Below are 25,451 nucleotides of genomic sequence, written 5' to 3'. Positions count from 1 at the left end.
GACAGATGTAATTCTCGTGATCCACCTGATTATTGTCCACAATGGAGCAGTGTTGATCAAGTGGTACTTTGAGAAGTGTGTGACCAGCTTTGAACTTTGTTGATGTATAAAGAATCAATGAGCTGGATGTGCCTATGCAAAGTGCTTCAATTCCCTGTACCCACATCAACCCTCACCCATCTGTACTACCCACTGCTACTCCCATTCCCTATGTGTCATGCTAATAATGTTTTTTTATGTAATATTACATTAACTTTCAAATTGTTACTATGAAAGGTCAATATCTTTTGTTAGTTTAAATATCTCATAAATCTCCCACCATGATATGTACTTTTCTTCAGAATAGGTAACCATCTTCGACAAAGTGGGCTGGTGGGTACATATTTAACAGAGCAGATGCTTTGCATGTGTCAGTGAGAAAATGGTGAGTTGGTTGGTCTAACTACAAAACATCTCCCCACCATTCCAGAGCCAGACTGTGTTGCATGTAAGAGTTGGTGCTGGAATTATGTGGGGCAAATTTCAGGTGCGCAATCAGAGAGGAACGAAAAGAATAAATATGGATGCTCCATGATAAAAGATAAATGCCTCCACAAACCAACTGAAGATTGTTTGGGATGAAAGACCGAGACAGTTGAATTTGAGGACATGTGGGAATGGCTACAGGAGTGAATATTGATTTTGCAAACAGTTAAATGCCTCCCTGATTGGTGTGTGGGGGGGGGGGGGTAACATTTCTTGGCGTTTCACTTATAGTATTGTTAAGGGTGACACATTCCTCTTAACTAGTGCCTTTTTTTGCAAGATTTTAACGTTTTCCTGCATCCTTCTTCTTTACCACTCTCTCAGTGCCATTCCCACCCTCCACCCCTTCTCCCTCTTCATGCTATCCTCCTGATGTTTTTTTTTTTTTTTGCTGTATTGGAACATGCAAGCGCGCCGGGTCCTTTGTGACTAAACTTACGAGGGGACGCGTATAGGTCGATGAACCTTTTGAATCGCATGGAGTATCCTAGTCATGCAGTGACCACTGAATCAATAATCAAGAAACATTCTATAGAAAAACAGCTCAAAACCATCTACTCATGAATAACCACAACTCAGTAATGAGTTAAACAATGTTTACTTCCCCTATCGATTACAATTCTAAATGATCCGTTAGTTAAATCTTTATTCAATCCACTCAATTATTAATTCATTAATGAAAAACATCATAACAGAACTTGAAGAAAAACATATGTGTAAATGCATCTACATAATCCAAGAATACCAACATTAATAGCAGAGTTCAGCAATTCGCTCGTCAGTCAAGTCTCACTGTCAACGTCTCCCTTAACAGCCTACCTAACCAAGATTAGCATCAGCATGTGGGCCTTCATGCAAAAACATTTTAGGGAAAAACATTAATTTGGAAAAAATCTATCTAAGTGAGAATTCTATAATCCGCGCAGTTGGCACCTAGAAGAAAAGGCACAATTTGTCAGTCACATTTTCATAGCTACCTATCCAGGATGGATCAGCAACAAGTCAGTCTTAGTCTTCAGGTCATCAATTAGTCAGCCACGCATCAGGCTCACAGAGTATGAGCTCAACGACAGAACCTCGGACAGCGTCTCCTGACGTCATCAATTTACCTCTCGCATCTGTAGTTTTAGCCCCTTGTCATTACTTTTTTTAGGGTCTCCCAGTCCATCTCCCTAATTCCTAATTGGTCAGTCAGTCAGCAGGTATGACTTTAACCTATAGTATTTGTTTACCAAATCTGCCAATTTTAATATCCGTCCGTTCACAAGATGTGGATTGGTCTGCTATATGATGTCCTCATGATCCGGCTCTTCAGGTATCGAAATTGTTGCATGTTCCTCTTCAGTCAGTGCCTTCATTGTTCAAGTCCTGGGAAAGTACATTTAGCCTACTCTACACATAATTGTAACAAATTCTCTTCATCATCTCCTGTCCGCCGGTACATTGCAGAAAATTCTAGCTAAGCAACGTTTAAAATCCAGGGAGTCAAGGACAGGCCATAGCAACTTCTTGCAGACGCGGTTATTGTTTCTGCTCTCTGTGTGTGAGGCCTAGGAAGACTAGACCTTAAGTTCGGTTAAGTTAACACTACAAATTGAAGTAAAACATAGGTTACACATTTCAATATGACATATTACTATATTTTTTCTCATATATTTTCATTATTTCATACAGTTTGTACTAATATAACAATCTCGTAGACATGGCGGTCATACCCAGAAGGCACATTTTCAAACGTGCACATTATTTTCTCTACGATTAATTTCTCTACACATTTTTCATTATTAAGCACATATACATCATTAATAGTTTTCTTAATTAGCATATCTGCTTCAACAAACACTTACCCTAAAAAGCACCCTTGTAATGCCTTCCATTGCTTTGGATTTCCTCTCTACCTTGCACACCCCTCTACTCCTGCCCTGCAGTGCATAATTTTTCAAATTACGTTTCTGACCCTACCCCTTCCTTTTATACTTCCCTACCCATACTTCTTTTATCAGTTCTCCAGTTTTCTTGAACCTCATCTCCTTAAATAAATCCTAAGTTGTTACTCCTTGCCAGACTGAAACTTTTCTTCTCGGATGTACAAAACGCACTACAGCTTTTCACTTATTGCTATTCTTAATGTCCCAGACCTATGTTATCATTTTAGTACCTGTGGGTACATGTTTTTATGTACTTTATACTTCCCTCTTTACCTGGGATTGTGATGTTTATGCTATTTTAAGTTCTGTCAGTTCTTTATATGGTTTCATCAAGCTGCTTTTCTTCAAAACACAAGCCTGCTTGTTCTTTACAGAGCTGGGCTCTGTTTTGCAAGCTCAGTTCTCTTTGCGATACTGCACAGCCTAATTTGTTTTTAATAGAGCATTTAATAACCGATAAGACACGTTGCCTTGCCTGGGAAGTGTGGCTGATGTGTTGGCTGTAAGAATATATATTTATGTGGTGGATACAACTCAAAATATAAAGATTAATGACCCCTTATTTGCCACATCCACACTACATTTCGTAGGTCACCATGTCAAATATGTTTCTGGCCATAATTGTCTTGGCAATTGGGAGGGACCCAACCATAAGGAGAAGTGCCAGTAGAAGACAGAACTGGCTGTGTTCTGAAACTTTTCTGGTACACGTCATACAGAGAAGACATACTCTTCGAGGTGATGGGAATTACTTTACTTACAGAGCACAAGGGTAGAGACCTGCAAAACTGTTGTGTTGTGAGGAAGGCCAGGGAATAAATGTGTTCAGAAGGGGGAACCTCCAAATTCGTAATGCACTTGGTCTCAACAGTGCGCAATCTTGTTTTCTTAATTGAGTAGGTTAGTAACTCAGACAGTCTTGATCATGTACTACAACCACGCTGTAACTGTGCAACCTATACAAGCATCAGTAGGTAGCACCTTGGTATGGAACTACTATATATAATTTATAATAATATTTGTAATATATTTTTGAAGTGGTGATAGCACCTCTCCAGCTATAGTCAACTCATAGTTTCTATTGAAAAGGCAATTGTTGTTCTCTTAATAATGTTGGTGCTGTTTGACAACTCTTCCTGGAATTGTCAAAAAGAAAAGCGCATCCACTTTGTGTTTTTCATAGCACAGTACATGCAGATTTGAGAAGTGAAGGCCAAGAAAGGGGAAGTGGTCCCAACTGTGCCATTTTTCATTTTATTTGCATATAATTATTTGATCCTCCGTATAGAAAAAAATTGCTGAATATAATTACACCAGATTAGGCTAAAAGGTAGATCTTTGTTCAAGAACGTGCCTATGTTTCATTTGTTGTAAATCAGTTCAGTGTTTTGTTGTTGTTTTTTTTCCCGTTTTTTTAAAGAAATTTGTGTTAAAAATGTGGTAATTTGGGTGTGAAGAAGTTAGATTTTAGGTTTTTTTTTAAAGTATGTTTATTGCAGTGCCTATTTTGTCAATAAAAACGTGCCGGTGCTCAAAGCCCTACTCGCAAACATGCGGCTGCTGCAATTAAATGTGGGAACACGGAATACAGAGGCAGTGTTATCCTGAAGCCGTCTCAGGCCTCTTCTAACCACGTAAAGCCACTCCCTGCCCCTTCAGCTCACTTTAGCAGCTTTCTGCTTTCTCCCATTGTGACGCTTTTTCGTTTTTCTCTTCCTCCATCTTTCCCACGTGTCTTTTGTTCGCAGCAAATGCTTGGGGCAGAAGACTAAGCGCCGACCCTCAAAAATAAGTGCCGGTGCTCAGCACCGGAAACGAGCACAAATTAAGCACTGGTTTATTGGCACTTCAACAAGCATAGGAGCACAGACAGCATGCCAAGACATATTTCTGAGAGAGTACATCCAGGGGTGTGTCATTCCTAGAGCCCGACATTCAGGACATATTTTTGGGTGTCAAGGACAACAGGTTTACATGTCTGTTTTGTCCTGGGGATAAGTAGGCCCAACCCCCTGCAGCATAAACCCTTTGGCTGCCAGTTTACAGTACCACATTACGGAACAGGAAAGGAAATTGTCTGCAGTTGAGGTAATATTTGTGTCCATATGCTCATGATGTCCGAGCTTGTATTTATGGTTCATTAATTCAGAGCCTTTATTATTAGGGTGAGCTCTCTAAATACATGTTGTAAGCTTGGACTGCAGCACTGACAGCGGTTCAAGTAAAAAACACAATTTGTACACGTTTGCAAAGTTTAACAATATGAGACTACATGTAATATTCCCAGAATGCTCTCCTGATTGGAAGCAAATATCTGCAGAAGCTTGAAAGCAAGATTGACGATTCTTTGCTTTCAAAATAAAATGGTCGCAAAAAAATGCAAGTAGGAAAAAAAAAACGTTTTGCTTAGTTACTGTCAAGGTACCATTGCTTTGAAGCATCATTCAATGAAATGTTTTCATGCATGCTAGTATTTCCAAAAATTATTCATAATGGAAAATCAGTGAAATGAGTCAACATGATTATGAGACACGTGAAAATAAACAAGTACTGGCAAAGCCAATAGGTCTGACATTGGTGGTCAGTCTTTTGGTTTTGTCAAAGCATGTCTCGTTTTGACATGACTTTTGTAAAACTTAATTGTTTTGGGAGCTGGCGGGCCCTCACCATTGTAACAAACATTGGCAAAAAGCAAAAATATTTTTTGGTCTCAAAGTACACATTGCCTCAGTAGTTTCTGGCACTGAACAAAACTACTTTGTGTGCTGATAGCAATCTTCTTTCACAAGGAGCCTATCACTCACAGTGGAGCAAGCCAGTTGATGGATAGAGGGAAAGATAAACTTTTAATAAAAACATAAGGTCTAGGTTAACACCAGACCTAATTAGAAGCCGTATTGTTAAAGAGAGTCACAAAAGTGCACCCTTGGTATATGTCTTTGCATTAGTGCAGATTTACATATGTAATTAATTCAGAAGAATTTACAGATGTAGACCAGGAAATAGTCCTAGACACACTACAACCATCAGAACCCCCCACCCCACCCACTCCCCCAGCGTCCAGTTAGCATCCAATCACTTTATTCAGGAACAATTTTAAGAGCATATACATGTCAGTCGCACTTCTGGTTGGCCGCGTGCATCCACTATACACGCATCACATTCAACCTTTTCCGCCCATCAGCAACCCCACCCGCCATCAATCAACCTGCGCAGTGCAGAGTCTGAGACATTTAGCTAGACGTATCCTCTTCTGGAGGGTCCGCCAGTGCCTGACTGTTAATTTGTGTATTTATGGAGGATTTGCGAATCCTGTCTTCAATTGTTATTTGTAAATCTGGCAACTGATTAACAAACCCTCTTCTCTCACATTGGCTGGCCATCACAGAAACATTTCTTTTGCAGCTGCCAATATCCAACACTGTGCTCAAATAATAAAAGGAAAGAACGGGGCAGGTAAAGTTACCCTGTCCAAACACACAAAAGATGATGGGAAGAAGAATTCCAATAAGCCTATCAACTGAACTTGAAAATTGCATGCAGTACCATTCTAGCCCCTCAATCTTTTGTCCACCCTGCCGCCTCAGGTAAGATCTTAGGCAAATCACTCTTGGTCCTGCTCCACTTGGGGCAGTCCAGCTCAAACTAGCACACCAGGACCTCTGTGAACCAGAACGCAAATAGAACAAGACAGCTTTCGCCCCGATTAGGCCTCTTCAGTCAGGGGTAGCTTGATTAAATTTTTACAGTCAGAGAGCCACATCTTTGCAGCACTCCTTCTGTAACCTTGTGTGTTTGATGTTATGCCCTAAGTGGCCACGGGTTATGCCCAAATGCGGGTCCCTTGCACATTGTGCAACTCTGAGGCACTGTAGCAATCTGAGGTGGCATGGTGGGCAAATGAATGATGTGTTGGAATGCTACTCAAGCAATTGTCAATGGTTAGACTTTATGTAAGTATTCCCCTCGTCACCTTTTGTGTGTTTAAACCTACCTGACCCTCTGGTTCGGTTGGTGGTGGTGCTCCAAATGGTCCCCTGTGCAATTTAAAGTATCATCAAAAATTACTTTCAACTCTGGATTATTGAATCATATGCTGGATTTGCATATCCTTGACCCTCCTGGGCTGCAGGATTTGTGAATCCAGTATATACGTAGCTAATGAGCTTCAATCGGGGCGAAACCATTCCTAGGTTGCTTGTGTTCCTGTTCGGGGAGGGCCTGGCAGTTCGGGCTGTGCTATTCCAATTGGAGCAGGGGTCAAGGCTAATTTGAATTTGACTTGGTCCAAACTGAGATGGCCTGGTGTGCAAAATAAAAATGGATTGGGATGCAGTCTGAATCATTTCCAGTAGCTGAGATTATTTCAGGCATTCTTTTCATTACCTTTTGTGTACTGCCTTTGGAGGATAGGGCACAGAGCCTGGAATTCAGGCCTTACAGTCACATTTGCTGTATGCAGCAGAGTTTGGCAGCCCGCAGACTGTTGAGTGTAGGGCATGGCCAGAGGCCTGGTCCTGTGGCCAAGCTCTGGTGTGCAAGACAAAAGGCCATGTGCTTCTGCTGTTGGGACACCTGCAGAGAGTTGAGTGCAGGACCTGGCCAGTGGCTAGTCTTTGAGACCAAGTGTACAAGGTCAAAGCCTTGCACAGCTGAAGTTTGTCACCTGCAGAAGGCAGTGCACAGGGCCTGGTCAGACTCGGACACTTACAGAGGTTTGGACGAATTGCCTGACTGGTTGAATGCAGAGATCTTTTGGCTGTGTGTGGTTGAATGCAGAGATCTTTTGGCTGTGCGATACTATCAAAAATCCTCCAAGATAAACTGAAAAGAACCATTTAAGTTAAGGTAAGACATGCTTTGGCTATAACACCTCAATGCATCTTTAAGAGCATAGATAAAATGCTATTGTATTAACAAATTTAAAAAAACGAAAAATCAATTCAATGTAAACGTTCTGGCTAGGATAATAGACCATAATCTGCCCAACAGTCAAGCAATCCATAAAGTTCACACAAATGCTTGTTGACCCTGAAAGAGTCCTATATTTATAGGTTTACTCTGATTGCTACGTTGGCCAAACAGTATGACATCTCAAAAATGCCTTGCATGACGAACCCTTGGTGAAAGTAGTTCCCCACTTCATTGGCATTTGTGAAAATTATACTTCCTCATAATGTACAATCGAATGTGGTTGGTTGCGAGACTTGCAGATTATGGCTGACCAAGATATATTCATCAGCAGATATATAAATCAGATCTTTCTGGTGTCTGTTTTGCTTCACAAGTTGCTGTTGAGGATTTTGCTTTAATGTGGCTTGAGGCAACCTGTCTGGTTCTGCTGATTGGAACGCATTGTGATTTCTGCTTTTTAGGGTTGAGACTGCAAGAGCATGCACTAACGCATGAGTCGTGCTTGGGACACACTGTTGTTAACACTAAGGGCCTGGAGCGCACCTGCTGATTACCATTTGTTGGCTTGCCTGGCACTCTTTACAGCCTTGTAATTAGTCACTGCAGACCTTGCATCATTTCCATTCCTTTCTGTGGAGGAGGGACCAAGCACTGATTGATTTGACTTAATCAGTGCCCGTCTGCTGTTCTCTATGTGATTGAGATACTCTTTTGTTCTCTTTAACTTTTAGTGCCATGCAAACAGAAGGCGTGTGAGTTGCAAAACACACCCAGCAGGACAGTAAACATTGCAAAGATTTATTTTCTATAGTTAACTTTCTTTTATTTTGGCAAATCTTTTCTCACTTTGCACTCATGTTTAATTTTGATTTTGTTTGTAGGCGCTGCTCTCATAACATGAGGATTATTTTGTTCTAAATATTGCAAAGCATCATTGTTCCTTGTGTGTCATTTCTGAAATGATGTTTTACCATATAATCATGCAGTACACCCCAGTCCAGCCCGCTCCAATCCACCCCTCTCACCCCACGCCAGTGCTTAATTTGTAAATAAAAACATGCCAGTGCCCAAATCCTTCCTTTGAAACTCGCGGCTGCCGCAATTAAATGCGTGAGCACGGAATACTGAGGCAGCGTAATCCTGAAGCCATTTCGGGCCTCTTTAATTCATTTACAGACCATCCCTTCCCCTCACGCTTGCAGCTTTCTGTTTTTTCCCTTTGTGACACTTTTTTCGTTTTTCTCTTCCTCCGTCTTCCCGTATGTATCTTGCTCGCAGGAAATCCTTGAGGCAGAAGAATAAGTGCCAGCCCTCAAAAGTAAGTGTTGGTGCCCCGCACTGGAAACCCTTGGCTCAAAGTAAGCACTGCCCCACACCAACCCATCCCACTTTCAATCAACCCACCCCATTCCAATCCAAACAACTCCGCCCCAATGCAGTCCACTCCAATCCACCCTACTTCAGTCCTCCCAACCAGCCCCACTCCAGTACAGAACGAACTGTCTCACTCCAATCCAAACCATCTGCCCCACATAATCAGAAAATCTGCCCACTCCAATCTACTCCATTCCAACCCAAAGCAATCTCCCAACTCCAATCTAAAACAATCTGCTCCACTCCACACCAAAGCAATCTGCCCCCACTCCAGTCCCAAACAACCTGCCCATTCTGCCCCAATCCAAAACAATCTGCCTCACTCCAATCAGTCCTGCTCCAATGCAAAATAATTTGCCCCACTCCAATCTGCTCCACCCCAAACCAAAACAATCTGCCCACTCCCTTCTAATCCAACCTGACTCACTCCAATCTGCCCCACCCCAGTCCAAAACAATCTGCCCCACTCCCTTCCAAACCAACCTGCCCCACTCCAATCTGCCCCACTCCAACCCAAAACAACCTGCTCCTCTCCCTTTCAATCCAATCTGCCCCACTCCAATCTCCTCCACTGCAATCCAGAATTATTGGCCCCACTCAATCCAACACAAACTGCCCCGCTCCTGTCCGAAACAGTCTGCCCTGCTCCAGTCCAATCCAACTCACCCCAATCTAAAGCAATGTATCCCACTACACTCCAAAGCAATGTATCCCACTCCAATCCAGCCCATCTCACCACAATCCACTACTCATCCAAATTCACCCCACTCCAATCCACTTCACTCCAGTCCAATCTACCCCACACCATTCTAATCCACCTCACTCCAAGTCCAGTCTACCCCACATCAATCCAGTCCTACTCACCCCAATCTATACAACCCCTTACCCTCACCAATTCACCCCAGTCCTATCCAGTCCACCCAACTCCAATCCAAAACAACCTGCTCCACTATAGTCCATCCGACTCCAGTCCAAAACAATCTGCCCCACTCCAGTCCAGCCGACTCCACCCACTCATCCCAAATCACCCCACTACAATCTCCCCACTCCAACCAAATCTACCCCACACCAATCGATTCCACCACAATCCACCTCACTCCAATCCAGTCTACCCCACACCAATCCAATTTAATCCATCCAACCCCCCACCACAATCCACCCCTCTCAACTCCAAAACAATCTGCCCCACTCCATTCAGCCCCACTTTAATCCAAAACAATCTGCTCCAATCCAAAACAATCTGCCCCACTCCAATGCACCCAATCCAGTGCATCTCATCGCAGTCCAATCCGGTGCACCTCATCGCAGTCCATTCCACCTCACCCCAATCCAATCCACCCCACCCCACACCAATCCAGTCCAATCCACTGCAATCCAGCGAAATCCAATCTACCCAACTGCAATTCACCTCACCCATTCCAGACCATCCTAACCCATTCCGCCCCACTCCCTCTAATCCAGATCCCACACCCCAGTTCACCCCACCTCAATCAAGTCCACTCCACCCCAATACAATCCATCCCACTCAATCCAGTCCACCTCACTCCAGTCCAGTTCACCCCACTGAAGTCAATCTACTCCACTACGGTCCACCCCACTCCAATCCAACCCACTCAATCCATTTCATCCAACCCACCCCAATCTAATCCAGTCCACCCCACTGCACCCCAATCCAGTCGACCCCACTCAATTTCAGTCCCCTGCAATCCAATCCACCTCATGTGGTATACCCCACCACACTCCAATCCACTCCCCTCCAGTCCAATCCACCCCTTTTAGTCCAGGATGATCCATCCCACTCCACTCTAATTCACCCACTCCAAACCACCCTACTGTAATCCAATCCACCCACCCCAAACTCATCAAATTCAATCAACCTGACCCATTTCAATCCACCCCACTTCACTTCACTCCTATCCAAACCACTCAACTCCACTCCAAGTTAAAATCCATTGTTTTAGAGAAGTAAAAGCAAGTACCACACATATATAACATATAAGTTAGTTTTAAGGTTTCAAAGAAAGAGTTGGAGGAAAAGGATAGGATCAAGTGGGATATGTAATGAGACATAGGTCCTTATTTGTATTACATGCCGAGTGGGATATAGAAAAAGGGAGAGGGTAAAACGGGCTGATTACAAATCATTTGCTGGCAAGATAGGTGCTGTTCATAACATAATTATTCAGCTAGTCTTAGAGGAACTTTAGCGCGGGTCCGATAAACAACAATACACATGTGTTTGAGATCAAAAGATATCCTGAGAGATGTTCATTAAGTGCTTTTCCAGCTTGACTTTGAAAGATTTTGAGGGTTAATGCACAAAGGAGGAAGCTTGTTAAGTGGTTCTCTACTCACTGTGGTGAGTTGTTCCCCTCTGAGACTTTCTCCTAATGTATGGAGAGCTTGCTGCCTTTGCTTGAGTGTAGATTTCTTTTTTGGTTATTGGTGGGAATGGTTCTGTTTTATGCCTGTTTGGGGGAGCGAAGGTGCGTGGCTTCCTAGAGGAGGCAGTGGCTGTCTAATAGGATTTCCTCTTTGATGAACAGCCACTTTAATTGACCTATAAGAAGATCATGTGCATGGTTTTTCAGACAAAAGTAGGTTCTTATTGCTCATTTCAGGACCATTTGCCGTTTTGTCAGAGTCTTCAATGGTGTGTTAGGGAAGACGGATGAAAACAAGAGTAGTATGGATTATACTGGAGCTTGAATGAGGAGCACCCTTTGGGATATGCTGAGCTTGAAGCATAGTTTGGAGATGATGTGAATTTCTAGTAATTGCATGGGCTTGTGGGGGTGCATGAGAGGTCTGAGTCAAATCTAACATCTAAATGTTGTAGTAGTTTGAGATGGGTAAAGGGTGGTTGGGGGACTGTTGGCTATTTGGATTTTTACAAGCAAACATTAGTATTTCTGTTTTGTTATTGTTTAGCCAACTGATATTTTTGTTAATCCAGGTTTTAGTAGCAAGGTCTAATGGCTGAGGAGTCGGGACTGTCTTGGTGATGACCTTTAAAAACCTGAGTGTATTATGCATGCATCTAAAATTTCAGAACGACTGAGTAGATTACATCAGGAGGGGGTCGCATGTACATGTTCAACAGTACATGAGATAAAAGATGAGCCTTTTGGGACCACCAGTCTGACTTATTGTTTCGTGCTTGTCAGAAAGGATTGAATGCAAGTGTGTGTCTGCGCTTTCATGCCAAAATCAGTGTTCAGGTGAATAAGGAGTATTTTGAGTTCAACTGTAAAAGGACGTTGAGAGGTGTAATAATAATAGCTTTTCAGCGTGGCCTTTGTCATGTATACTAAACAATTGCTCACAGATGTTTAGGTCTGCTCTTGCAGACATTACTTCTGAAGCTGGATTGAGTAATTGGTTTGTTTCGAAGTCGTTTTATGAGCTGAGAGTAGGCAAAATATTTGGCGATTTTGATGAGGAATGGCAGACAAGAAACGGGTCTGTAGTCTGCAAGTATAGTAATATCTGAACCACTTTTTTTAGGGGAGGGAATATGGTAGCTTGTTTTAATTTTTTAGGCTAAATTCCATGCCGGTGAGAGGCACCGATGACTTGAAAAATGTTGTCTTTTAGAATGGAGATGCAAGATTTTGTTAGATGCGGATAGTAGGTCCTATATTGATCCCAAGGAGCTTTCTTACCAGGTTTATTATGTAAGTAGGTGATGTGAGATCAAAATGATTGCGAGTAAGGTTAAAGCAGTCTTTGTTAGTTAGCTGTTTTTAGTCTTTGAAACAATTGAGGTGGTGGTGCTGGTGGCGGCTGTTTTTGATGTTTCTTCAGAAGTTCATTATTTCAGGAGTGAAAATGTAACCATTAAAGTTTTTTTTTTTTTTTAAATGGGCTAGCATTTCATTCTTAAATGACTCGGGAGCAGTAAATATATAATATTTTACATAAGGTTAATTGATATTTGAAACTTCTTTGACATTTTCAACGATTCCTGACTAAGGAACCAAGAGCAAGAGAGTGACCTTGGCAAGAGCCATTATCAGCGCGTGCCTTCAATATTGCATTGCTTGCTCTACTCCTTCCAAAACAAATTATCCACAGATTGCAAAAAAATCAACAACACTGAAGCCGGGAGGAAATGAGAAATTCACTACAATCATCATACCACCCTCATTACGTCAGTCGGTCTCACAGGTTGCACAAGAGAAATTATAGTCCGAGTTGTACTAGTGAGTTATAAAGCCATATGGGCCGCAAACATCTGTGGAATATCTGAAAGAGCTAAATACCTTCCATCAGCCAACTATGAGATAATCACCCCATGTTTTAAAAGTGTATTGTTGGCACTGTAGCAAACCTTAGAACACTATCCTGTACAGTTATGGGGAAACCTATATATATATATATATATATATATATATATATATATAATAGGGAATGGTATTATCCCTTTTCATTCTGCCTTTTTCGATAGACGGCATTGAGACTACAGTACCAACGGAGCATTGGTAAAGCCAATATGACTTCCACAAGGGGTGCAAACACAACTATGCAGAAACTTTGCACGAATTAGCAGATTAATGTCCATTGATTGATTGTCTAGAAGGGCCTTGGTCAAGCCAGATTTTCAGAATGGCCACTGACTAAATGAATTCTCTTTAGTTTTATTGTCATTTAACTTAATGTTGTGTTCATCCTAATGTTATGGGGGTCACGCTCAGTGGATCCTCTTAGCCCCAAAAGGAAGAATACCCTTTTCAAAGAAACGTGGAAGTGCTAGGTACCCCTCACCTCTCTGCATTTATGATTGGTTAGCCAGGGAGCGTTAGGAGACAAACATGTCTGAGAATCTCTTATCTGCAGGTGATAATAAAGCGGAGCACCCAGCCTTGTACACCTAAACCAGAACACACACAATTAATGGTATTTTACAATTATACATTTTTTGTATTATGCTTGCCCTCAAATCATATGACTAATAATAAGCATGAATATTTAGAACAATGCAGAAAATAATATCCAAAACCAGGAGAATGTTATGTAAACCTCAATCAATTTTCACCACACACCTATACCAATCTATTTCTACTGTAATATCGCTAAATATTATTAGTCATTTAACATGTATTTTTTTTTTTAAATATGTTTATTAGATTTTCAATGTTTACTCAAATAGTGTTTCACAATTACATTATAGTGCCACCTCTCCTCCATCTTCAGAGGAGAGGCAGTCACAACAGGATAAACAATAGTGGAACAGACCGTTCTCATGCAACAACATAAACACACTAAACTCCCACCACCTTACTCATAACAAAACTTGGGAAATGTTTTTACTACAGTCTATCCTGTTAATTGCCACGTATCTTTGGATAAGCGTGTTTTTTAGCACCGGTGGATCTAACACTGGGTAACTAGGCAACATTGCCCTCCGATATTGCTTGTTAATTGTACTGAGAGGAGGGGGGCCGCGTTTATTTTGTGGGGGTATGTGTTTGGCTCAGTGGTGCGCATTATTTGCATGTTGTTGGTGTGCGTGTGTGTTCCTCCCTTGGCCCCTATTACTACTTGTGCTGGTCACTACTGAGAGGGGGGTGGATTCCGGTTCTTTCATATGGTGTGCTCCAGGTATGGGTGCTTGATCTGGCACTATAAGGGTATCTGCCAATTCTATACTCTCCCGTCATCTCCATCTGTGCATTGGCGGCCTTTCATTGCTTTTGGCAACTAGTCGGGTGATCAGTGTTTCCCAGATTTCCTCTCCCGTGTGGTGTGGTGTTGTCCCGCACGTGCAAGTTTGCTCAGCACCAGGGCTTCCGTCCTGGTCCAGCACAGTGTGTGGGAACGCCAGGCTTTCAGATTGGGGGCCCTGGGTGCCTTCCAGTTCATTGCGATCAGCCTTTTGTATAGCACGAATGCTAGATCTGCAAACTTATGTAAGTGTCGGTGTTCCTTCTCTCTGACTCTCAGCCCTAACAGGCAAGATTTGGGGTCTACTGCGAGTGACAGGCCTGTTATTTCCGCTACCTCCTCTGTCAAGCTACTCCATTCCCTGTTTATGTGGGTGCATTCCCATACCATGTGGTAAAAATGCGCTCCTGAGGCGCCACACCGCGGGCAGGTCGGCGTTGATCCAGGGAACATGCGGCGTATCCTGGCTGGGGATAGGTATGTTTGATGCGTGTAGTTGAATTGTGTGTAGCGAAACCTGGAATTCCTGGACACCCCCCCTTATGTGATGGAGGGCTTTCAGCCACTCCTCTTGCGAAATCGGGTCGGTGAGGACTACATTCCACCTGTCCCTTGGTCTCTCTAGGTTGAGCTCGGAGGATTTGTTCAGAAGTTTGTACAGATTCGTCACTATTTTTGTTTGGTTATCAAAATGCAACATGTGGTGTGGAGTGGGAGAGCTCTCAGGTTCAGCGTCCCCCGTGGCCCATGCCTTTTGGATCAGGTGGGCTATTGCTTAATAGGACAGAAATTGTCCGGGGTTCACTGCTGTTAAGGCTTGGATGGCTACAAATGTCATCAGCTTCCCATCTTCGAAGCAGTCCCCGACCGACGTTATCCCGGCCTCGGTCCAGGTCTTAAGTGTGTGTGAGCCCACCGCATTAGCGCAGCCTGGGATCAATTCTAGTGCTAGGAGTGGCGCGTATGGGAGTGTTTTATGGCCCTTTTGTATGTACCTTTGCCAGCATAATTGCGCTACCTCCATGAGCAGGTTACCCGGGGTCCCCTTTAGTGTCTTATTCATTAACCATGTAATCAGCGGTACCCCGTTCAGCCACGCTAGAAGCCATTTGGACTCCGCCTGTGTTGGCCTGTGCAACCAGTTCAGTATCCACTGTAGTTGTGCAGCTGCATAATACAGTTCGAAGTTGGGGGCTCCCAGACCGTCTGCATCAAGCGGGCGCTGCAGGGCGGCGAGTGCAACCCTTGTCCCGCCGCCTCCCCATATTAGTTGCAGTAATACTGTGTTCAGACCTTTGAAAAAACACCTGGGGACCCACATAGGCAACGCCGCAAAGTAATATAATAACCTAGGCAGCAGCAACATGTTTGCCACCGCCACCCTGTCCAGGGGCGACAGTGGGAGTTTGGTCCAGAATCCTAGTGACCCCCTCATGGAGGACAACGCCCTCCCTAGATTCCTGTCTCTGAGGTCCTCTTTTTTTGTGGTTTATATGTACCCCCAGATATTTAAATGTGACGAAGCACCAGCTCAGACGTCCAGCCGTAGTGTTCTCTTGTATTTGCCGGGGACCATCTGGTTAACGGAAATATACATGATTTGTCCCAGTTCACCACCAACCCCGATAAGTCCCCGTACTTAGTTAGCAGTGACATTACTAAAGGAATTGTCTCAGGCCCTTTTCGCACATATATTAGCGCATCATCTGCGTACAGCGATATGCCGTGATACTGACCGCTCCTAACCACCCCCCATCTCCTCTGCGCAGCAAGTATACGAGTGGCCAGCGGCTCCATTGCTATGGCAAACAGCAGGGGGGACAATGGACAACCCTGTCTTGTGCCCCTTGCGATTGGGAAACTGTCTGATATGACCCCGCCCGTCTTTACCCTGGCGTGTGGTTTGGTGTACAGTGTCTGCACCCACTGTATAAAATTAGGCCCTATCCCCATGCACTGCATTGTAGCAAACAGGAAGTCCCACTCCAGGATGTCGAATGCCTTCTCGATGTCTAGTGATAATACCATCTCATCATAAGCCTCTGGGGGGTTGTCCCCCAGTACTCCTAGGAGCCTGCGGATATTTAAGAATGTGTTGCTTTTTGGGATGAAGCCGTTTTGGTCTTCATGTATCACAGTGTGCATTAGTGGGGCAAGCCTGTTAGCGAGGATCTTGCACAAAATTTTACAGTCTAAGTTCAGGAGTGATAAAGGTCTATAGGATTTAACATCGGTGGGGTCTCGCCCTTCCTTGGGGAGAACCACCACCATCGCCTCTCTGTGTCGAAGGTAGGATTTTATTGACCCATGCCTCCTCAAACACTCATCAAGTGTGTTCTCAGGTGTGTCGCGCATGTGGAGTAGTATTCTATTGGGAGTCTATCTGTGCCTGGGGCTTTATTCCTGGGCATCTGCAGCACTACTCTATTGATTTCCTCCATTGTGAGTGGGGCGTCTAATTGCTGCTTGTCTGCTAACATTTGTGCTATTGGAGAATCCTCCAAAAAGGACCTCAGTTGCGGGTGGGTGTACGTTGTACGTTTGGTGTATAACTTAGTGTAGTACTCCCTGAAGGCCCCATTGATTTCATCCTGTGTAGTGAACATTTTGCCTGCGTGCCCTTTTATGGACCCAATCGGGGTGTGTTGCCGGTTCTCGCGGAGAAGCCACGCCAGCATTTTACCAGACCTGTCTCCCTCTGCGTGTAGTTGCATTAAGCGATATTTATGGTCGTGTTTTCGGAGGCGATCGTCTGCTTCATTATATTTCGTTTGTGCCTCTTTCAATGTTGAGTAAGGGACCGCTTTGTTTGCCACCGCTTTTTCCAAGTCTCCCATTTCCTTCTCTAATTTATTTATTTCCGTGTGCAACGTGCGCCTGACTCCCCAGCTGGTTGAAATGCAATACCCTCTTACTACGACCTTGTGTGCCTCCCATTCCAATGCTCTGGAGTTAGTTGATTCGTTGTTTATTTCCCAGTACTGTTTCACCGCTGCGTTTAATCCCTCTCTAAACGCTTGGTCCTGTAGGGCCTCCCCCTGCATCCGCCAAGTGGGGACCTGCGAGCATCTCCTGCCCAGTTCAGCGTTATTCTTAGTGGAGAATGATCGGATAGTGTTTTAGCCAAGTATTCTGCCTTGTTTGTCAGGGCGCAAATATCCCAGGTCCCCCACATAGTATCTATTCTTGTGTGTACCTTATGGGGTATTGAGTAGAATGAATATTCTCTACGTTGAGGGTATTTCGTGCGCCATAAATCAAATATACTCATATCCACCGCCCATCTGAGCAGGGGGCTTCTGGCTGTTCTGTTTGGGTTTGCTTTTGGGGCATTATTGGACCTATTTAGTTCTGTGTTCGTGATGCTGTTAAAATCGCCTCCCCATATAGCTGGAGATTCGGGGTTCACCAATAAAGCTGGGGTGAGTGTGCCCAGGAATTCGGCTGTAGCACTGTTAGGGGCGTAAACTCCAACTATTGACAAATGTCTACCGTCGAGGTCCCCCTCCAGTGCCACATATCTGCCACCTTTATCAATAGTCTGGTGAGTTATAACAAAGGGAACCCCCCCCCTGCTATCCAAATCAGCACTCCTCTGGCATATGCCGAAAACGTAGTGCCCACCAGTTGACCACCCCATCTTGCGCGCAGCTCGCATAGGTCAGCTTCCAAACAATGTGTCTCCTGCAGGATAGCTATGTGTGTGCGCTGTCGTTTAAGGCAATCATATACCCTATTTCTTTTGCTTGGAGCCCCCAGCCCTCTTACGTTCCACGTGATTATATCATATTGGTGTGCAGTGAGGTTTGCACTTAGTGCCATCTCACATTATGTGTAATTGCCTCCCATCCCCTCAGACCAGCTGCATCCACGCGGGTCCCCTCCTGCTCAATCAATTGTGTCCTCCTGTGTGTCAGCGCTAGCAATATTTCCTGTGTCCCGTGTTGACCTTTTGAGTTCAACTTAACTGTTGATCCCCCCTACACACCCACTACTTACACTCAATGCAAACCTATTAACTAACAACAAACTACTAATCCCATTAACAAGCAGCAAACTTGGTGTCCATTTGAACACCCGTGGGGCATATTAGCAACCAGATGTGGCCTGTATACGTGGCCCACACCCTTCCGCAGCCATTAGCTGCCTATACTGCTGGGCACCCCCGGTACACCCCCCACCGGCCCTCCCCTCCCCTCCCCACCCTTCCCACCCACTCGGCCGCCAGAACCAAACAATACCGTCCATGATACAGTCAAGGCCGCTCGGGGCCCGCGGGAGCATTCACCAGCACTTGGACAGGCGTGGCTTCGTCACGGGCTCCTCAGCCAAGTTGTCCCCCCCGCAGCCAGGGGGGGGGAGGAAGGGGGGTAAAAAGGGCGGGGGGGAAGGAGGCCAAAGCAAGAAAAGAAAAAAAAAAACAACAAAACAAAGGGGGAGGGGGAAGGAGAGTGGGAGGCTGTACGCGTTTAAAGTACGTCCGCCGCTCGAGGGGTGAGTTTCGGCCCTGCAGGCGAATCCGTGAGTCCAGATGCCGAGCTGATCGAGTCGGAGTCCGGGCTGTCTGCCGAGATCTCCCTCAGAGCCGCAAAAGTATTCTGCGTGTGCAACGGAGTGGTCCTCAATACTTTTGCCCTTTCCTCCGCCGCCTGCTCCTCTGTGGGCTGGCCTTTTGGCCTTCTCTTGGAACGCTTCCGCATTGGGGCATTCAGCCATTCCTCTCTGTCCTCTGTTCCGGATTGGGATAGCGCCAGGCCCTTGGCATGCAACCACGTCCAGGCGTCCTCGGGGGATGTAAATACATGAACGCGTTCATCCGATGTGACTCTTAGCTTTGCAGGGAACAGCAATGCATATTTGATGTTGTGTTCACGGAGGCGTTGTTTGATCCTTACAAATGAATTGCGCTGTTTTTGTACTTCCTGTGTGAAGTCTGGGTAAGCATTGATTTCTGAATCTTCGTGTCTGAATGGGCCTTTGCTGCGTAATAGCTGCAAAATTAAGTCGCGATTCCTATAATTTAAGAATCTCGCTATCAGAGGTCTTGGTGGCTGGCCTGGGGCCAGGGGCCTCCCCGGTATCCTGTTTACTCTTTCCACTGAAAAGAATTTAGACGGGGATCCGTTCAGCACTTCCTTGATCAACCATTGCTCCAGGATTATTTCTGTGCTCTGTTCTGCTAGTTTTTCGGGGAATCTTATAAAGCGTACGTTGTTTCTCCGTCATCAGCCTTCCGCTTCTTCGGCGCGGCGCCAGAGTATTTTTACCTCTGCATCCAGCCGCTGTATTTGTTTTTGGTTAGCCAAGACCGAAGGATTCATTTCCTTTATCTCCGCCTCCGCTGATTTTACCCTTTCCGCTAAGTTACGATGATCCACTCGTAGCAAATTTAGATCTTGCGATACTGAATCAATCCTGTTCTCCAGGGAGGTTTTGGTGTCCATAATTGCTTGCAGTACTTTTTCGAACTGGGTTGAGTGGGTTTGCAGAGTGGTTTCTAATGCTTGTAGGGTTGGAGCTAACTGCTGGTCACTTATTGACTGCCCCTGTGTGTGACGGTCCTGGTTTTTCGTGGATTTGTTTCTTGCAGCCATGATGTGCGTCAGGCGAGCGGCTAGCTGTGAGCGGGCCGTATAACCGTGCAGCTGCTGTTTGGCACAGGCCTCTGGTGTGGCCCCTGAGTACAGCCGGTCGACCCTCCCTTTACCACGCTGCCAGGCCAGTCCTCTGCGCATGCCGAGTGGGGGGGGCATCAGGTGATCACCACTCCAAGTAACCCGCAATCTCCCCTTGATCGCAGTACTCACGAGGTGGGGGGGGGTCCCGTCCAGTCCCCCTGGACCGTGGACCCCACTTGGTCCCCCCCTAACAGTTCAAAGCAATCGGTGCCAGGGTGGGGGGGGACAGAAGAACCCCCCCTCTGGTCCAGCGCTACCCGCGCCCCACAGGGGCGTGCCTCACCCCCTGCAGGCGGCCTCCACGGGCGCCCCCATCTCCACTCAAACGGAGGCGGGGGAGGGGGGGTCCACGATCCAAAGTGTCTCCCTGCAGCCTCCCCTCGGGTCCCTCACCCCCTGTCGTTCCTGCTGCTGCACCCGCCAGGTCCCGGACAGCCAAAAGACCGCCGCCCTCGCCTCAGCCGACTCAACTTCTTCTGCGGGGGAAGGGGCGGGCCCACGCGCGGGTCAATGCCTGCTATTTTCCCCTGTATGCAGAGGGGAAGGGGTGGAGGGCACCCCCATGTCCTCACCCCCCGCTCCAGTCAATGTTGTGCCGGGGGTCCGCCGCCACACGGCGAGCGGCCTCCCGGCTCTGCCGCTCCGCCTCAGGGCACGCCGCGCGATCACAGCTGTCTGTCTGCCGCGGCCGGCCCCTCCTCTCGAGCGCGGGGCAGCGAGGGCAGACGGTCAGGGGCTCCGGGGGTCGCCGGGTGCCCGCCCCGATCCCCGCATCGTCCGCGCCTCCCCCAGCGGCCTGGGGGGCACCCACAGGATACTTTTACAAAAGGCACGGGCCGGAGCTCCGAATCTAAGCTCCCGTCCTGGCTGCCATCTTGGCTCCTCCCCCCTCATTTAACATGTATGATCCTATTAGTTTACTGAACCTTAAATATGCCAGTCCGTGTACAATTGACACGCATATTTTATCAGGTCAGCAGTCACAATTCAGTCCTCAGCATCTTCCCCCTCAGCAACTGGCCCATATTTCTAACTATTAAAAAATCTACAAACAAATGCTACTTATGTCTTCTTCCCTCCTATACTGACTTCCACTAGGTAACCGTCCTTGCAGTTGCAATTACACCACACACACACTAAAGAAGTTTAAAGACTTCCTTCTCTGTCCTCTTAGTTTGAACAGCGTTATAAATGTGGAGTTTTTAAACAGAAAATGTAGTGGTCAAGTACACACTGTTAGTATTATTATTCAAACAATTAGTTTGATTTTCTAGGACCTGAGGGTAAAACACATGCTCCTCAGTATTAAATGCAGCCATGTTTATATGCAGTTAGGCCTGTCTTGCATGGAACATGCATCATTATTACTTGAAGGGCCTCCAGCACACATTAATTATTCTAAATTATTCTATGTGGATATCCTTAAAGTGTAACTTGGATCTGGCCCTCCTGGATTGAAGTTGGCCTCCCCAGCGTTAGTGCATTAAAGCCAGTCCCATTGGCTGGCTGTAAACGGATGTGGAAAGAAAGCAGCATAGTGCTTAATGTATCAGTTTTATCAGTTTTGTGAGGCCTCGAAATAACAAGTGTTAACTTTGCGTGTAGTAATTGAGCTCATTACAGAATGCTAACATTGAGAGTAAAATTAGCCAATAGCTGAAGGGGCTGACTGCTTGTCCCATGCAGTATGCTGCAGTGGATTGATTACAAATGTGCATGACAGCAAATAAACAGTGGATGAGGAGGTATTGGAGTTATCTCTTTAAAGTAAATATATTTTATATAATTTTAGTGAAATCAAAGGATTTGGATAATGCCGGGCCTAGTAAAAAAGACTCCATTTGAAATGAGTAACATTTGTTGTCAATAAACTCACAGAAAAAAGTAATTTCTTTTTCAACTAAACATTTTCTCCTCCACATTCTCATGTACTTTGTTTGAAGGACAATACTTTGTATAACGTTTGTTCTTTCAATTAGAAAGAAGCAATTATATGAGACTGCAATATTTTCTGTTTCTAAATAAATTCGGTTTGGTATATATTACTTAATGCTACAGATGTGCAATCTATTACAGTTCTGCAAATAGCATTATAAGTAACAAACCCAACTGAGAGAAGCAAAGGTGGAGCCCTGCCATGCCGATTTTTAACTTGTTTACATTTGGTAATACGCAAATGAAGGCGACAGGCCCTTCACCCAGCAACCCATCTTGACTCTATATTGATGGTTTCATGGTACGTGTTTGGCAGCTTGGATATCCAACGAAAAACTCTGTTTATAATTCAGAACTAATACGTGAAAGAAACAACACTCTTACACACTGAATCACTTCAGGATCCTGGAAAGACTAGCTCCATTTGCAGCAGTCGGACTTTCAATCTCTTGGACTAAAAGAATAATTGGTTCTGTTTTATAGAGCCCATGTTCTCTTCGTCCCATACCTTTGTAGCACTAAACGTCGACTAAATCCCAATTGATGATACCCCTATTATTTATTGTCCACGATGATGAAAAGCCAAGTTACCAGTGCAAATATTGAACATACGACCTCCAGGTTGGACATGAACCCCAATTTACAGGCTGCCTAATAATTCCTGTAACAGCCTGCCACATAATTCCTGTAACAGCCTGCCACATGCTGCTGGCTAACGAGGGACTCTAGTTTGGTCTATCATTGCAGGTACCGACTAGCTATATATTGCAGCCGCTTCTTGGCATTTTACAATGACAATTAGATTTTATATAATATTAACAAAGTCCATCTCAGCAGATCTCTCCACCAGTGCAGTGACCAGCTGAGTGGACCATGAACATAAGAAATACCAAAAATGAACCTACAGAGCTGCTCAAAGCTCTCAGCTTATTGAAAAAAACGAAATTGTGCGCCTGTCTGTCACACTTATTCATCCATCACACTGTTAAGTGCTGCATCCCATAATATGATAACCGCAACATAGAAATGCTTCCCCACACAGGATTAAAACAAAGACAATTCACTTTAGCCAAACACCCTACACAGTGTAGCATGCTACCCATATATGCAAAAGCTTCAGTGCCCCACATACGGTTAGTACGCACATTATACATTTTGCAATACAATACAATAAGAGCCTGGAAAGCCAGCGAGCTACTCTTGATTACTTCTGAAGGCCGGATTACAAGTGCCCCTGTAAATTCCAATCCCTGTGCAAACTTATGTTTGAGCAGGGGTTTTAATTATGAGTTGTACAATTTTATAGCACCCGTTGTTTACAGTGTGAGATAAAGTCCACATCTCCTAAGAAGTTCTTGCTGGTCAGGCCTACTGAAATTTGTAATGAAAATAAGGGCTGATAAACATGGGGACATACGGATTTCGGTGCCCAAATTCTTTTTTTTTTTAATGAGCAGTACTTGTGATAGGTGGAATTTATTGTGCCTAATACATTTTGAAGCCAGAGATGTCAAATTTTAGCATATGCTAAATATCAACTATCCCTACAGGTCACATACAGTAGGGTCCCAAAGTGTTTTGAATGCTACAAATAAACATTGACAAAGCCAACAGGCATGTGCAATTTTTAGGTGAATTGGGGCCTGATTTAGGGTTTTGCTTGGGGGTTACCCTGTCCCAACATTGACGGATATCCCTTCAGTCGAAATATAAATCCTGTTATATCCTATGAGATTTATATTTCGACGGACGTGATACTCGTCGTTGTGATGGAGTAACCTCACATCCAAAATCAAGCTCTTTGTTCTCTGTTGTAAAGTCTGTACACTGGAAGAAAGAAAGGCATCTGTATTTTGCAGTGTAGATTACAGGAGAGGCTAAACCCCAGCTCAGATCAGACAATCAGTTTTGGATTTGGCTGAATGATCATCTTGTAGTAGCTGAACTGGGATTACTCTAGTGTAGGAGGGTAGAGGGCTTTCGAGTGATGACTATCCTAGGACACCACACGACAGCTTTGCTGATCCTGGTGCTGACTGTTCAGCTTCCCAAGAGAATTGCCATCCAGACAGCAGTCAGACCCCTGCTATCTTATTCAGGTATGGGGTCAGGGTTAATCCCTCAAATCGGGACAAGCAGAAGGGTTACAAACTCTATGCTTTCAAATCTAGATATAGGGTTTCCACAGGAATTTCTAGATTTTCTAGAATCATACAAAATGATGGGTTTGTTTGTATTTTTTACCTCGGTTGTAATAATGATTACTGTATTATGTTTTATCTGCCTTATTATACCAGCTCATGCTTTTTACACTAGGATGCAATTGCTTCAATTAATGCATTGAAATCCAATTTGCGTCTCGTGTCCTGCCTTGGCATGTGTGAGTAACTGAGTGAAAGGGGTATGATCTGTTTCCACGACTTCCTTGAGGAGGAAGAGTGTCATGTTTAGGTTGCCACAAATTACCACTCTCCTGATTGGGATAGGTGATGCACTGCAGGCTAGCCAGGAGATAGGCAGACAGCATCCAAGTGGTGTTGGGTGGACTCAGTGTCCCACACTCAGTGATACTGCCACTCTAAACACGCAATCTTCTTATCAGAACCGCACAACATGGCACAACACTACAGTTCACAAGAAGACAATATAACCCATTCCTAAATACTATTATCTGAAACAAATTGCATGACAAACAATGCTTGTAGAACATGGCCTAGTTTTGATGTGCAGTATTTTATCTTTTTTTGCCTTGTACTTGCCTTGTGAGTTATAGCTAATCAAATTTTACTCAATGTTTAGGTTCTTTACTGCTACTGAGAGCTCTGGTTTTAATTGATGTCTTGTTTTAGTGTGTTCTAGGACCATGGCATCAAAAACTGCAGTGGGCTTTGTTGGACTGGGTAACATGGGTAACCCAATGGCAAAAAATCTTCTGAAGCATGGATATCCTATTGTTGCTTTTGATGTTTTCCCAGAGGCTTGCAAGGAAATCCTGGACTCCGGGGCACAGGTAATGTTTATCGTTTTGCTTCATTCTTTGTGCCAAAATAGAACTGGATGTGCTGTGCTTGGTGAGTCCATATCGTGCCACAGATGGTCGAAGGTCCTTCTGAACTCAATTGTAACACGTGTAAGGGTTAATCCTAGATGCTAAGATGCACTCTAAGATGGGACCATGAGATAGATTTTTCATGGTTCGTCTCAGTCCAGCCTAACATTTTATCAGACTTTGGTGCCGAGTGTAATTGTAAAATGCTATGCACAGTCTTGAGTGCATGGTGAATACTTTGCTGCTCCCCAAATCCATGCAATTTTTTGCCCTCCCATGCCCTTTCTCCTAAGCTAGTAATAATAATCACCACGTCGGCAGACTTAACTTCCATGATAGTTAGGATTTTACTTTCCAGCCTTTGAAATAGCATTCTTAGAG

General features: G+C 44.7%; 1 protein-coding gene across 1 annotated transcript in view; it reads left to right on the top strand.

Moving 5' to 3' along the window:
- HIBADH (3-hydroxyisobutyrate dehydrogenase) overlaps window positions 1–25,451 on the top strand; it is a 410,015-nt gene that overhangs the window by 33,328 nt on the left and 351,236 nt on the right. Inside the window, exon 2 of the mRNA XM_069211443.1 lies at window positions 24,871–25,031. Within this exon, the coding sequence (XP_069067544.1) occupies window positions 24,871–25,031 (161 nt within the window). The remainder of the gene's footprint in view (window positions 1–24,870; window positions 25,032–25,451) is intronic.

Source organism: Pleurodeles waltl, chromosome 10 (genome assembly GCF_031143425.1).
Source record: "Pleurodeles waltl isolate 20211129_DDA chromosome 10, aPleWal1.hap1.20221129, whole genome shotgun sequence".
In the NCBI taxonomy this organism is placed as follows: Eukaryota; Metazoa; Chordata; class Amphibia; order Caudata; family Salamandridae; genus Pleurodeles; species Pleurodeles waltl.
The sequence above is the reverse complement of the archived record's forward strand: the minus strand, read 5'-3'. Positions and strand labels throughout refer to the sequence as shown.